This window comes from Manis pentadactyla, chromosome 16 (assembly GCF_030020395.1).
Source record: "Manis pentadactyla isolate mManPen7 chromosome 16, mManPen7.hap1, whole genome shotgun sequence".
In the NCBI taxonomy this organism is placed as follows: domain Eukaryota; kingdom Metazoa; phylum Chordata; class Mammalia; order Pholidota; family Manidae; genus Manis; species Manis pentadactyla.
Genome location: NC_080034.1, coordinates 45,912,850 through 45,929,224, shown reverse-complemented (window position 1 = coordinate 45,929,224; position 16,375 = coordinate 45,912,850). Strand labels below are relative to the sequence as shown.

General features: G+C 44.0%; 1 protein-coding gene across 1 annotated transcript; it reads left to right on the top strand.

Annotated features, from left to right (window-relative positions):
* Positions 1 to 232: 232 nt before the first annotated feature.
* GPX6 (glutathione peroxidase 6) lies at positions 233 to 8,127 on the top strand. The gene is made up of 5 exons (XM_036907080.2): positions 233 to 429; positions 3,386 to 3,539; positions 6,140 to 6,257; positions 6,596 to 6,695; positions 7,921 to 8,127. The coding sequence occupies exons 1-5, from the start codon at positions 343 to 345 to the stop codon at positions 8,125 to 8,127; spliced, it is 666 nt and encodes a 221-aa protein (XP_036762975.2). The 5' UTR covers positions 233 to 342.
* Positions 8,128 to 16,375: the final 8,248 nt, after the last annotated feature.

Below are 16,375 nucleotides of genomic sequence, written 5' to 3'. Positions count from 1 at the left end.
TTCCAAAGAGGGATGCCTTCACCTTCACTGGGTTAGAACATGTGAGTCAGAGCAGGTGTGAATTGCACATCCCGGATGCCTTGGGGAGCTGGCAGGGCTTGGTGGGGAGGAGGGAAGGTATAAGGCAGGGGAGAAGGAAAAGGAAGAAGGGGAGGGAGAGTTGGGTGTGGAGAGGAAGGAGTGTGTGTGTGGTGTGTCTGTGTGTGTATGTGAGAGAGAGAGAAAGTACTGCTCCACTCTGCCATTGGTGGATGCTTCTTCAGGCTGTTCCCTGCTGCTGCTCAAAAGGGGCTGAGATCCCTGGGGACCTCAGACTCACCTGGACCTCCTAATACAGGAGCCATGATCTGGCAGTTATGGGCCTCCTGCCTTTTCCTGCTATTCCTGGTCGACTTTGCTCAGCTGACCCAGATGCTGCAAAAGATGAAGGTGAGTGTCCAGCAGGGGATCCAGGCAGATTTTAGCACATGAGGACTAATTTTGCTGCCAGAAATGTGAGGAGTTCTCTCTTCTCCCTCTGGAGGGACCAAAATCCGTCTCCCCAACCGTTTAGCAAACATTTGCCACTGCCTTCCTCTAAGGCTGAGGCTCTCCTACACTGAGTCTCTTACTTATGTGCATCTTCTCCCGACACCTGGTGGGTTGCTCAGCCCAGTGTGGGTGGAGGACGAAGGCTGCTCTCATGCATTTCACTTTGTCATTTCCCCCTGTGATCTCTTGGTAGCCCAAAGCTTGTCTGCTCCTCCCTGGCCTGAAACCTGGGACAGTCTTGTGGTTCCTGGGAAATGGGACATTAGATAGAAAATAGATTGAGAGAGACGCAGACTTGGTTGCTCCTGGAGAGGCTGAAACAGCCAAGCAGGCAGAAGAGAAGCTGGTGCTGGACTGTGCTCTGAGGAGTTGCAGCGTAGGGAAAGAGGGACTTTTTTCAGGGAAAAATGAAACACAGAAGGCCAAAATGGCTGCTGGCCAATTTTAATTTAGGGGAGATGGTGTGGTGAGATGGAGACAAAGCTCAGATCACAGTAAAAGGATTTGCTCATAGGTTTTGGTGTTGCCCCAAATCCCCAGATGTCCTTCAGAAAAGTCTCCGCACTGGACATCAGTAGCCACCCTGATGTGTGCGTATGTATTAGGATGCAGAGTGAAGACTAAAGTCAATGACTTGATGTCTTGCCAGTGGGTTTCAGCCCCAGGCAAGTTCTCTATGGATTCAATGTGACCAAAGAAATTGACAGCAAAATGTTCTTGGGGTGAAAGGGTTACACCCAACTTTATTTCCAGGTGGCAGGTCAGTCACTAGAATCCCATTGACTCAGAGTGAGTCTGCATGCAGCAAGTCGGTCTCTGCCTCTGGGACCCTCTGTCTACACAGCCATCCTCTGGGCCTCTCGGCCTGCACAGCCATCCTCTGGGCTTCTGTCCTTGGCGCTGCCACCACTCCAGCCTCTGCTCTGCTCTCCTTCAGCCTTGCAGCCCTGCCACAGTGTACTGCCCAAAGCACTGGGCAGAGCTCTTTTTATAGAGTCAACAGCCATGTATTGCCCACAAGTGTGCAGTGAGCTAGTCAACCATGGCCAGGTGAGAATCCTGGCCACAGGAACTCTCATTTTATCCACAGCCATCCACACAGACATCCTCTGGGCCTCTCTGCACATTCATCCCACACAGCCTCTTGTTAGAACTCAGGTTGCTGGGTCCTGCCTCAAAGTTTCTGATTCAGTAGGTTGTAGGGGAGCCTGGGAATTTTCATTTCTTATATGTCCTTAGGTAACACTTGCCCAGGTCCTCAAACCACACTCTGAGTGCTTGGCTATTGGGTCCATGTGAAGTGTAAGATGGTGCATATGAAATGCTCAGACTGGTAGCTGGAATAAGATCATTTCCCCTCTCTGAAATAAAAAAGGCAACTGAGGGGCATCCAGATCTATGTCAGCCACTGCTGCCAGAGTGGGAGTGGAATTTCACTTGTAGAAAACCTTCTTATGAATAACAGCTGTGCTTTAGAGTCTCCTGACCTCTTCAAACAGACCCAAGAAACCTGGAGCAGGCCTGAAAGCTGAGTAGGAAATATGGAGCTCTTCAGGTCTGCAATTTTCTTAGAATTCTACATCCCAGTCCACAGGATGATATCAACATGACAGACAAAAAGCTGGAAGTTACTGAACCCAGTGCTCAGGTGGCATGAAGGCAAGGAAAATGGAGGCAGACAATGAGAGTTCATAGGATGATTTCTGTGTGATGTTTCTTACAGTAACAAGAAAAGTAAATACTAGAAATTGTTTTGCACAGACCTAAGGTGTCAAAAAGGCCAAGTGGATGCAGGCACACAAATGACAATTCTTTCATAGTGTCTTTCTTAGGCTAATGTGCCCAAGTATTTGGATTAATGCTTTCTGTTCTCAGATGTATTTGGATATATGGACACATAGGGTCAGCCTCCTTCTCTTCAAGGATAGTGAAGAAGAAGCTGTTGCCTGGTATCCTTGTGACAGAACTTGCAGACTTAGAAAATGAAGAAAGAGATTTTTGCCCCACTGGCACTTCACGAGCTCACCCACAGGCAATGCCTTGAGTGCATGGGGTGGACCTTTGTGGACCAAGATCTCCTGAAGCTCTCTTTAAATCATCCTAAAATTTTATGACTTTTCTTCAAATATTCAGAAATCTGACCTTCCCTCAGATAACAACATTTTAGTGTTTAGTTCCAGGACCCATCTTCCTTTTTTTCCCTTTGTATGCCTGTTGGTAAGAAGTTTCTTCACTTTGCATCCTATTTTATAATCCCTAATTCATAAGCAGTGGGAGCTGTTTCTCCAGAGTATAGGGAGAGATAAGAAGGGGTTATCAAGGAAGATTTTTGTAGGTACCAGTGAGCACCCCACTGGCAAAACTCTGTAAAGGGCCGTCAATGGATTTAGAGGAGGAGCAAGTTACTGGTTGGCTCTGAGGGGAGAGAATTACAAGGTAAGAACACAAAGATGAGAAATGATGTAAAATATTTCTATATAAGAAACTGGAGAAATCTGTTAAGAATATTTGAGAAGCAATGGGATGGCTGGAAGGGGATGTGAAGAGTGCAATGTCAGAGGATGGAAGAAAACTGTGTTAATCTTCCAGGAATGGGAAGAGCATTATGCAGTGCTTGTCCAGGAAGGAAGGAAGGAAGGGAGGGAGAGGGGGTTGGGGAAAGGAAATTGGATTTTAAGTTAGAAGACATAAATTCTAGCTGTGGTAAAAATATTACTGGAAACTTCCCTTCAGTTCTTAGTGCTTCAAGGTACTACATGAAAGGTCTTTGAGCACTGAAAACATCCATGGATGTTAGGCATTATTGTTTATCTTACCATCACATATCATTGTGGTTATTTTTGTTATTTTCCAGATGGATTGCTATAAGGGCGTGACAGGCACCATCTATGAGTATGGAGCCCTCACCCTCAATGGTGAGGAGTACATCCAGTTCAAGCAGTATGCAGGCAAGCACGTCCTCTTTGTCAATGTGGCTACCTATTGAGGCTTGACAGCTCAATATCCTGGTAAGAACTCATATTTCAACTCTTTTGAAATTAGCTTTGTCAGATGGTCATACTCTGATTACAGAACGTTTTAATAATCTGTTATTGGGAGGAACAGGGGAGCTGCAGTGGGGGAGGATGGGAGACGTGAAATAGGTGATCATGTTACTTAATTCCTCTAAATCCTGCCCCTGCAATGCTCCTTAGAATGCCAAAGAATTACCTCCATATTTGAGAAATAGGATTCTCTCAAAGATTCAGTCACAGATTCCAGGAACATAATTGTAGTTGAACAAGTTGATTTTGCTGCTCAGTGCCCTGAGGAGGAAAATATACAACAAGGAACCATGGGGTTTCTCAGTGAGAAGGTCTAGAAAGGAGTTATTTGAGGATCTGGGCTTGTGTTAGGTGATTTGGGGAAGGGTTCGAGGAACTGAAGCTTTCTTTGGATTGGATGCTGCCAGGAAATGAGGAAATGGGGACAACTCTGTGATTGGGTATCCCAATAAATCATATCTACAAGGTAGGAGGAATAAAGCAAGGCCAGAACTGTAACCAGTAAAGAAGTAGTGGTCACTTATATTGGCAAGAATAAGGTAACAGTTGGTGATTCCTATGATTTGGATAATGCTCATGTTTTGTCTGTGTTAAAACATGACTATGGAGCAATCTTGTTTCATCTTGATTCCTCATGATCATATGTTGTATGATGTTGATATTCTGTGAAATTGTATATGTTTAACAGAACACCAGGTCCCAGCTGTAAGTTCCAGACCAGAACCTAGCTTTCAGGGCTGACTTTATCTTTCTCACTGGTATCTTCTGGCAACAACAACAGAAAGGAATGGTCTTTAGTATTTTGGAAAATAGTCTTGAGTTCTGCAGGCACCTCCAAATGACACAGAGGGAAATGTAGCTTTCTATCTTGGCAGTCTCTGACCACTATGCAGGCTGTTCCATCTCTTCAAACTTGGTCCAATCTCCAATGGTGTCCGAGATGGATTTTCCATTTCTTTTTCTTTTTTTTGCATTCATGAGGAAGAGTTTGGTCTTCCTGATGATTCAGAAAAAGTTATTTAAAGTTTCAGATGAATTATATTAAAGCTAGATATAGTTTTCAACATGCCAAGAACTTCACCTTCTGCTTTTTTCTTTATACTCAAGATAAATTCAAAATGTTAATTGCACAAAATGTCACAATAAATGGATCAAAATAACACATGAACAAGTTTTAAGGAATCTTAAAAAGTGAATATGCTTTTAATCTGGTTTAATTTACTTTTAACATAAATTTGTTATGTGTAGAATGGGGAATATACTAGAGATACAAACTGTGAAAACTTCCATATTCCATTCTTTTCAGGCAACCAATGTCATTTGTTCATGGTCTGTATTTCCATAAATCCTTAATGTAAATATAAGTAAATTTCTCTCTCACATACATATACACAAATGTACATGCACACAAATGATTCTGCACCTTGCTTTTTCACATAATAAAGTACCTTGGAATTCATTCTGTGTCAGTATATGAAGAGTTTCCTCATCATTTTAAGGCATAGCTTTTCATTGTGTTGCTGTGTTATAATTTATTAAACTAGTTCATGAGAATTTTAAAGGGCATCTCATTCAAATTTTACTCCAAATGGGGAAATTGAGAGAGATAAGGGAACTTGCCAAGTACCAGAATCAAGGTCTGCTAAGTGTTTCTGCCATAGGAAGATCATATTCTTGATGGCTAAAGACAAGAAGGAAGGAAGTATGGATAGTAACTGAAGAAATATGTAAAAAGAAGAAGGCGCTCTCATTTAAGAAGATTCTTAGGGGAGATGCCAGCAGGTAGAGCAAAGTCTGAATGATACTGGCTGGTGGCAGTAATGGGGACTGAACAAATCTGAACTAAAAATAGCTGAAGATGAAAATAATGGTAGAAGTCTAGACAGACAAGTTGGAGGGCTTCCTGGCAGTGGAAAAGAGCAGTTTGGAGTTTGTAGCCTCGAATCCCATTCAGTGTTCAAGGGAAATAGCATCAGTTAAGTCACTGGAGTTAACAAGAGGGTAGAGAGTGCTCTGGATCTAGGTTTGGAATTGCTCTGAATCTCTATACAACCCCCCGGTTAGAGAACCAAAGAGAAGAGTGCTCCTGGGAACGTGACTTGAGGGGTCATCATGGAGCAGAGTTGTTGGGGAAGAGGAGCATAGCATCTTCATTTTGTTTGCCTTTTCCTTAAAAATTCTTTTGATGGATCAATCAATCCACCAACCAATGAAAGCAATAGAATTTAAATTTGACTTCTCTTCAGAATCAAACAGAATCCCCCCTACTTCCACATATACACCAAAGGACTAAGAAATCTATGCTTTTTAAGAAGGGTTCTAACAGGATAGTGAAGTGGAACCACTTATAGGAACTGCTGCACAAGAAAAATGGCAGCTATTTGGATGCGTTTCTGGAAACCTGTGTCTGGTTTTTTGTTCGGCCTCCTCAGTCTCTGTAATTGTGGACCTTTCTCTTCATAGTCCTTAGTTTTTTCATGTGATAAATGGATAAATGCAGAGGTCTTTCACTGTTAAGGGAGGGCTGCTGCCAGCTACCCAGGCTGTTCCTTCTCTACCTACAGAACTGAATGCACTGCAGGAGGAGCTGAAGCCTTTTGGTGTAGTGGTGTTGGGCTTTCCCTGCAACCAATTTGGAAAGCAAGAACCAGGAAAGAACTCAGAGATCCTTTATGGGCTCAAGTGAGTGCCTGCTTGGGACCCCAAAGAGGTCCTTTCTGGATGTTCCTTCCTCATTCTACCTAGAGACCCTCTCATTCTGGAATCTTCTGGGCTGGGTGATATATTAGCAGGTTTAAGAACATCATCATGATATTTTGGATTTAATCTTACCCTGTCGGCAGTGCTCAAATACTCTCTTTTGGTTCTTTGATTATAAAACTATGGAAAAATCTAATAAAAAAGAAACACATGGGAAAGGAAGGAATATACCAAAAAGAAATGAATCAGAAATCCTAACATTAAAATATCTATCCTCGTCTTAATTTGTATCCTCTTAAGAGCACTCTGGTTCATTGCAGATATGTGCGTCCAGGTAGTGGCTTTGTCCCAAAATTTCAGCTCTTTGAGAAAGGGGATGTGAATGGAGAAAAAGAGCAAAAAGTCTTTACCTTCCTGAAGGTAAGCAAGCATAAGCCTGGTGTGGATTGTTCAGGACAGAGATGCCCTGAAAGCATGGGGCCCATGTGTAGGATTGAGCTGGGACTCCTTGGAAAGTCATGCTAAGGTAAGTTCAATGATCATGGCAATTAACTCTTATAAAGCTTTAGCTTCAAGTAGGGGAAACATGTAACACATGACAACTCTGACATGGACTAACCTCTTCTACTGAATGGTAATGATTCATTGATTCAACAATCACTTTTGAATCCCTACCTAGTAGTATGTGCAAGGAACTGTGCTACACAGTGAGTTAGCAAATATTAATAGGGCATAGTCTCTTTCCTGAAAAAATTCATACATAATCAGGGAGACAAACACAGAAATAGATAATATAGAGTGTTGTATGGTAACTGACTTTAGAGTCACAGAAGTTAGAACAACAGAAGACCAGATGGAAGGCTCTGAGGATTTCAGTCTACTAGTTCCCAAAAGCTGGTCTGAAGAACAAGTCTGATTCTCAGCTGAAATTTTCACCTGTCCGCAGCAAACTGAAAAAAAAAAAGAAAGGTAATGTGGGTAGTTTTTCACAAAGCTCAACAATGAATATAAAAGATCATAATTTTTTCTGATATTCAATTACTGTTAGGTTAAATAGTATAAATTGCCATTTTTGCTCCTCAAAAATTGTGGCATCATCAATATTATGTCCTCCCAGCTAATACTTAACAATCTATTAGTTTTCGAATTTATACTAGTGTAAGTCCAGGGAGCAGAAATTTCAGGGCAAAATACCTCTAAAAACTGAAATCAGTCAAAGGGTGAAATAAAGTTTAAAACCCATTTATTGCTTACAAACTACAGTCCAGCGCTGTCTCTCTCCCGTGCTGGGGAAGGAAGCAAGCAAGCAAGCAATCCCATCCCCTTAACCTCTCAGGTTCAGACATGCCCTTGGTTGCCCAGGTAGTTACCCATTGACATGGAGATGAACTTCTCTCCACCCCTGAGGGTATGCATATGAACCAAAGCCAGGTGAGATATTCTGGAAATGTTACAATTTTACCCACAAGTAGACTTCTAATTTTTCATATTGGTGATGGTGAATTGAAATGTCTGGTTAATTGGGAACATTTCTAGTTTCAATATTGAGATATATAATGTTAAGTAGACTATGGTTGTGGACAAAACTGGACCACAGAGAAGAGGTAAAAAACTTGTCTTTCTATTTTTCTCATCTCTGCTCCAGAACTGCTGCCCTCCAACCTCTGATCTTTTGGGCTCATCAAACCAACTCTTCTGGGAGCCCATGAAGGTCCATGACATCCGCTGGAACTTTGAGAAGTTCCTGGTGGGACCCGATGGAGTCCCTGTCATCCGTTGGTTCCACCAGGCTTCAGTCAGCACAGTCAAGTCAGACATCCTGGAGTACCTGAAGCAGTTCAAAACTGAGTAGAAAGGGCCAGATATTGTACAAAACAACCAAAATGCCTCCCACATAAAGAACAAAGTAAACAAAGGATCCATCTTTGCTCCACATTTCTTCCTACTCAGCCTTCATATGACCAAACCACTGTGTACACTCATGTGCAAACTCATGTATGCATCTGTGTGTGTGTATTTGAAGACAAGGGAAAGAAACCTATCTCCCACTTCTCTGGTCCCAAAATATCAACTTTTCCCACTCCATTGCTAAGAAAAATAGTATTTCAGTGTACATGGTCCAGAATACCACAAATCCCTAAAAAGGCAATCTCCAGAAGTCCTGTCATCTATCTTTTCCCCTGATGAAGGTTTTTATAAAGTAAGAACTGGAAGCAAGGCTTTCAAGATCCCCTTCATAGCTTCTTCTTTCCTCTAAGATAGACACACATTGTTTGACTCTTTATCTTCCTGATTCACCCTCCTTCATTCCCCTGGCTTCCTGTAGTTCTTGTATAGGCTCCCTGAAGGCAGAATTAGAGCAGAAACCTAAACACATGTGGAAGGAGGGACATCTCCATGATGGTGGGTCTAAAGCCCCTTGGGGAGGACCCTACCAGAGCCTTCCTTGGTGTCTGTCCCTTAGTGCATTCAGGTCATGACACCTGGATAGGGATGTCCCTTCATTCTGAGTGATGGGCTTTCTCCTCACCTTGAGTCTTCTCAGCTTTAAATGCATCTTATCGCTGTCTCAAATAAAAAAATTTGTAGCGAATGGGCTTTCTGTGGTATTTTCCCAGTCCCATACTGTGTCTGGAGTCTTACCACTTCTTCCTCTCTCACTTTGTCCCTGATTCCTTGACTATCTCACCTAGCTCTTTAATATTTTGTTTTTCTCAAAAGCACTCTAGACCTTTCCTTGGCCTATCCAAAAACATTAGGTGGGACTGACTGCTCATAGACCTGCTGTGACATAAATGGATATCTCTTGGAGGCAGCCCCCTCTGTACCCTTCCACTCAGGTTCCCTAGGGGGACCTCGATGAGAAGAATTTCTAGAGCTGGTTGTTTAGCAGTCCTGGGCTTTCACTCCCTACCCGTTCTGACTCCTTTCTTCCTGCCAGGTTTTGGGGTGGGGGAGCGTTCAGGTCCCGCCTGGCCATGGTTTGTATCTTACCCCCTTCATGTGATGCTGAGTTCTCGCAGATGTAGATGTATCCTGGCTGTTGTCCTGCATCCACTGGTGTCTCTTTTAGGAATAGTTGTATTTATTGTATTTTCATAAATATATATGTTTTGGGGAGGAGATTTCCTCTGAACTACTCACGCCGCCATCTTCCCGTGATCTCTATCCTTGAACTTTTGATAACCACAAAACTAAAGCTTGCAATAAACACACACAAAAATAAATAAACAAATGTTAAAAAGAGAAAGAAATCCAATTACAACACTAAAGAACACCATCAATAGCAAGAGAATAAGAGAGGAAGAAAGAAACAAGAGATATAAAAAACAGCGAGAAAACAATTACATGGCAGTAAGTACATATCTATCAACAGTCACCTTAAATGTAAATGGACTGAATGCACCAATCAAAAGAGACAGAGGGGCAGAATGGATAAGAAAACAAGACCTTATAGATATGCTGCCTACAAGAGACTCGTTTCAGACCCAAAGACATACACAGACTAAAAGTGAAGGAATGGAAAAGATATTACATGCAAATAATAGGGATAAAAAGCAAGCATAGCAGTACTTGTATCAGACAAAATTTATTTCAAGACAAAGTAACAAGAAACTAAGAAGGACATTACATAATGATAAAGGGATCAGTCCAACAAGAGGATATAACTATTAGAAATATCTATTGCACCCAACATAGGAACACCTAAATGTGTAAAACAAATTCTAACAGAATTAAAGGAGGAAATAGATCGCAACACATTCATTGTAGGAGCCTTTAACACACCACTTGCATCAATACACAGATCAACTGAACAGAAAATAAATAAGGAAACAGAGGCACTGAACAGTAAATAAGAACACATGGACTTAACAGATACCCACAGAACACTCCATCAAAAATCAATAGGATATACATTTTTCTCAAGCGTACATGGAACATTTTCCAGAATAGACCACATACTAGGCTACAGAAAAGCCTCAATAAATTAAAAAAGATTGAAATTGTATCAAGCAGTGTGGGTAAAATTGTGATATTTCCAGGATCTCTCACCTGGCTTTAGTACATCTCCATAGCAATAGGATTTCCAAGGGGTGGAAAAGCAGTCCATCTCAATATGAATAGGTAATTACATGGGTGAGCAGGGCTTATCTGGACCAGAGAGGTTGGATGGAGCTCTCTCTTCTTCTGTATCAGGGTCAAGAGATATGCTGGATGACTGCTTGTAAGAAATAAACTGGTTTCTCCCACTTTTTTCTCCCCTTGACTGATTTCGGTTTCAAAGGTATTTTGCCCCGGGATTTTCCTCCCCAGAGTTACATCTGGAAGTAGTCGGCAGGACCTCTGAACCCAAAATCTGTCTACATGGGTGTGGCCCTTGGGCGAGCTGTCCCTAGAGATGGTGGGAAATGCCTGGAACTGCCCCTATGAATAGTGGGGAGACCCCAGTGGATGCAGCGGTAGAAGGTGATCTTCACCCGGGAACCCCCTACCTGTGGGGCTTCCAATTGGGGAGACTGTGGTGGGGAACTGGACTAAGGTAAAGCATCTCCTAGAAGGGTGGGGCCTTCCCCAGAATTTTGGAAGGGTGGAGTCATCGGAAGTTGCATAATTAGCCTTCCATGTGAAAGAAGACTGTTAGAGGCCCTGAGAGGCCGTGTAACAGCTGGCATTGTAGGATATCTTTTCCTCGAGATAGTGAGAAATGTTATCGAGGAGAGAAAGAGAGACTTCAGTAGGAGAGAGGAACACTTCATCATCACTTGGAGGAGCTGGATGGGATGCCTTTAGGCAAGAGAGACAGATCACTCTTGACCTGTTGGGAAGATGGGTCACTCTCCTGGAAGATTCCTTAGCAGCAGCAAGGGGGGAGGCAATAGAAGAGTCTGAATTGCAGGAGATCATGGGGGAGAGGGAGGAAAGAGCTCAGCCTTCAGCCCCAGGGTTGGTAGAGGAGAGGTCAGGAGAAGATGAGGGAGTGTGGCTGAGGGCTGATCAGTTGCTGAGGCTACCACCTTAGGCACCAGTCTCTAATATATTAAAGGCCCTCCTGGTTGTTATTAAGAAAGCAAAAACACAACAACCACAGGCACCTCAGAGAGAGTAGCTGCCCCCTCCCCAGCTTGAGGAGCACTCCATGCTCTGCCCCTATACCCAGAACGAGTTGGTGGACATGAGGGTCTGGTATCAGCAGAAACCATCAGAATTTCTACGTACATGGCTTTTGCATCTCTGGGATATGAGGGTAGAAAACATTGTTATGTCAGGTTCTGGAATTAGTAGACTAGCTTTCCTGACAACTCACCCTTCTCTCCCAAAGCAGTTTCAAAGTGCCCGTCACACCTCAGGGAATCAGGCACTTCTGGATTGGCTGACAGCAGCCATCACAGCAGTTTGGCCTAATCAGGGTGATTTACTGTACTTACCCATTAGCTGGAAAATGTATGCAGAGATCCAGCAGGTGTTATGGGAGCTGGGCATGAAAAATATCATCAATAATATGGACCCCCGAGGGCCCTGATGAGAAGTTGTTCACCACAGTAATGAGAAATCTGGGGCTGCATACAGCTCCCACATCTGTCTATGGGTCCCTAGAGACTATTTTTGCTCCCCACATAGGGCAACACATAAGTGAGGCTACATGTACTTTAGCAGATCTGGGGCAGGTTGAAACAATAAGAGCACAGAAGGAAGTATGGGCTCCAATTGAAAGAAGACATGCAAAGGCCCCATGAAGTTCTTGAGAACCCAGATGTGGGTTGATTTGATAAGGGCTGGGGTAGTGAAAGAAAACTTGATGGGGAGCCCAATAGGATCTTGTTAGAACTGTGGCACCAATTAAAGCCAGAGCAGCAGTTCCAGCTGCTGAGGTCCAGGACAAGGAAGCTGGAGGCAAAGCCCCATGTCTGGCCAGTGTCCCTGCAAGACTTCCTTTGGGACAGTATTCAGGCTCTGCCTGGGCCCTCACGCCTGCAGGATGACAATTGGGCATCACAGTTCAACTGAGGGGAGGGTCAAGGCCTCTGCCTTAGGGGACATGGTGGGGACCAGAGATGACACATAGAATTAGCAATTCATTGGTCCTCTGTGAATGTACAATGTGTACTGGTGCTAGTGGATGCAAGAGCTGAATGTTCTCTGATTAATAGCAACCCTGAGTGTTTTCCTGGGACCTCTGCTGTGATAGATGGCTATGGGGGTAAGGCAATTAGAGTGAAAAAAGCCCAAATTTCATTGGGGATAGGGCATTTACCCCCAGAGGAGTATACTGTGTACATTTCTACCAACCCTAACCATATTTTTGAGGTAGATATCCTGCAAGACCTGTGGTTACAGACCGCTGGAGGTGAGTTCAGACTAAGGGTGTGCAGTAAAGGCAGTTCTGAGGGACATGTAGCTCAGTCTGCACCTTAGCGAGTGACAAATACTAAGCACCCACCTGTAGCTCTGCCTGTACTTCAGTGGGTGACAAATACTAAGCAGTATAAATTGCCTGAGGGTCAAGACACAGGGAGATTGTAGAAGCTCTATAGGAGTTGGAGAAGGTTGGCATCTTAAAGCCCACTCTTACTCTTTTTACTTCCCCAGGGTGGCCAATGAAAAAGCCAGACGGCTCCTGGCATATGACCATGGACTACAGTGAACTGAATAATGTCACAACCCCTTTGAACAATGCTGTCCCTTCTATATAGCATCCCTTATGGACACACTAGGTCATGAACTAGAGATATATCATTATGTAGTGGACCTTGCTAATGCTTTCTTCTCTATTGATATAGCACAGGAAAGTCAAGAACACTTTGCCTTCACATGGGAAAGCCAGCAGTGGACATTCACTGTCCTTCCACAGGAATACCTCCACAGTCCTACCATTTGTCACAGACTTGTAACCCAGGACTTCTGAGCATGGAAGAAATGGGGTAGCTGTATCACTACTGATGATATTATGCTCACATATGATTCTCTTGCTGATTTAGAAGGGGCATTTCCTAGACTCCTGCAACATCTACAGGAGAAAGGACGGGCTGTGAACAGCACCAAGGTTCAGGGACCTGGTTTGTACTGTAAAATTTTGGGGGGCTGTCTACTCAGGTAAAACTAAAGTTATCCCTAAAGCAGTCATAGAGAAGGTTCAGGGTTTCCCTACTCTTACTGTTGTGGCAGTATTAAAAGAGATTTTGGGTCTTTGGGGCTACTGGAGAGTGTTTACCCAACACTTGGCACAAATTCTGAAGCCTTTATACCGGTTGGTATGAAAGGGTATCAGGTGGGACTAGGATGAGAGATGTGCAGCTGCTTTTTCTGCTGCTAAGAAAGCAGTCAAGGCCATACAGGCTTTGAGTGTAATGGACTCATCAAGGCTCTGTGAGCTATATGTTCATGTAACCAAAGATGGTTATGGATGGGGTCTTTGGCAGGAGCTTGAACATATACACCAAGCCATTGGATTCTGGTCACAACTATGGAAAGGAGCAGAGGTCTGGTACACCTTGATAGAGAAGCAACTGGCTGCTATGTGCCATGCATTGCTGGCTACAGAGCCCATTACTGGAACAGCTCCGATGAAGGTAATAACCACCTATCACATCACAGTGTGGATGAGAGACTGGACCCAAAGGCCACGGAGTGGCATGGCACAGACACCTACACTGGCCAAATGGGACACATATTTACAGCAGTCCAGCAGCCTCTCTACTATCCCCTTAAGTGGAGAACTCCAATGCTTATTGGGGCCAGTGACCTATACCAGTGGAAAGCAGGAAGAACTTGCTTTTTAGCCCTTTGTAGCCAAGACTCCTTATCAAGAGGGAAAAGCCCCTATACCTGAAGATGCTTGGTACACAGAAAGCTCTAGTCATGGGAAGCCCCCAGAGTTGAGGGCTGTGGCTTTCCATCCTAAGACTGAGACAATATGGATGGAGGGTAGAGAGGGGAAGAGAAGGCAATGGGCTAAATTGAGGGCAGTATGGCTCGTGATCACCCAGGAGCCCTCCACTATAATTGCACTGACTGCTCTGCCATCTATCAGGGCTTGACCCTGTGGCTACCATGCCAACTGGAGGTTGGTCACCAGCCCCTTTGTGGACAAGAGTTGTGGCAAGACCTATGGGCCTCTGGTCAGACTAAGACTGTTACCAAATATCATGTGACTGGCAATTTGCCTCTGGCATCCCCAAGGAATAATGAAGCAGACACATTGGCCAGGTATGTTGGCTAGAAGGAAAGTCTGCCTCTGATGTAGCCCAATGGTTACATCAGCATTTGTTGCACACGGGGCAAAAGACAAAGTGGGCTGTAGGCCATAGTTGGAGCTTGCCAATGACATTTGAATAAGTCAGCAGAGCCCGATGGGAGTGCCTGTGTGCTCTAAGAGAGACTTACACCGAGTCCCGCAGCAACACAGGACAATAGTAAAGAGGCCGATACCCATTTTCAGGTGGCAGATAGACTATATTGGGCCTCTGCCCATATCAGAAGGATATTGGTATGCCATGACTTGTGTGGATACAGCTACTGACCTGTTGGTTGCTTTACCTGTACATCATGCAGATCAGCAAACCACTAAGAGGGGCAAGGGTGTCTTTTTTCAGCCTATGGCTGGCTGCAGGTGATTGAGAGTGATCAGGGCACATACTTTACAAAAATGGGTGCAGCAATTAGGAATAAAGTGGAATTTCATGTACCATATAAACCTACCAGGGCAGGCATGATATAGAGGTACAATGATTTGTTGAAATCTGGCCTGAAGTCAGACACCAACATTCTACAGGGCTAGTCTGTTTGCTCATGGACAGTGTTACAGCATTTGAATGAGAAACCCAGAAAAGGAGCTTTGAGTGCTGTGGATATGCTAACACCCGATGTTGCCTCTCCTATACAACTGTATGTGCAAACCAAAGAGAGGTTAATGAAGCCAGGATATGGCCAGCAGAGCAACATCCTGCTGCTTACTGCATTAAACCCGTGTCTGAGTGGACATGGCCCTGGACATTTTGACACATGGACCAGCAATGGCTGGCCCTTCTGGCACTTTGGGGGAAAGGCCTGGAAGTTGGCCTCATGTGTATTCTTAGAGTAACAGCAGAGTGGCCCCCAAAGATCACAGTAGTGTACCCAAAGCATCCAGGTGATAAGTGCATCTTATGGGGAAGTTTTCTTTCTTCTTTATGGCCAGTGCATATACCTCCCAGAGCCCTATATATTGACCCATCTCTAAATCACACAGAGAGGGGGCTGAAAGTCTGGTATACTATACCAGGACGAGATCCCATTCCTGCCACTGTCCTATCACAGGACCACTCTCTTTCATCTATCCTACCCGATGGACAAGATTTGCCTATGTTGGTGTCATTAAAACATGTATCTTATTGCCTTAAGGTTATTTTTTCTGCAGTCCTTGTGGCCTGGATGTGCCCCCTGGCTGCAGCTGCCATGTGATGATTGCTCTGAACTCCCTACCTGTTCAACTACTGACTGTCTGTGGAATGGGCAAGCTATGGACTTAATCTGCATAGAACTTTGAATCAGCTGAATCCTCTGGCTTGATGATTACCATGATTTTATGTTATTAGTCTGGTTATAGTGCTCCAGATTTTTTGCACAGGAGCACAATCAAAAATAGATTGTGAGGCAAGATTTCTGGAGGGGTGGCCTGTGGATAAAATTGCAATATTTCCAGAATCTCTCATCTGGCTTTAGTGCATCTCCATAGAATAGGTGTTTCCAGGGGGTGGAAAGGAGTAGCCATCTCCATATGAATAGGTAATTACAAGGGTGAGAGAGGGCTTATCTAGACTGGAGAGGTTGGGTGAGGGGCTTCTTTTTCTGCAGCCAGGTCACAAGAGACACAGGAGAGTGGAAGTGGACTGCTTGTAAGAAATAAATGGGTTACTCCCACTTTGTTTCTCCCTTTGATTGATATCAGTTTCAGAGGTATTTTGCCCTGGGATTTTCCCTGCAGGAATTACAGTGAGAAAAATATCTTCCCACCGTTCCCACTACCTCACAGGCATTCTGGTTCTCCAAGGAACTCACTATTTTGCTGAGGGCCAACTTTACTGCCTGAGGTGTTGACTCCAACCCTTACCAGTCTTGGGGTA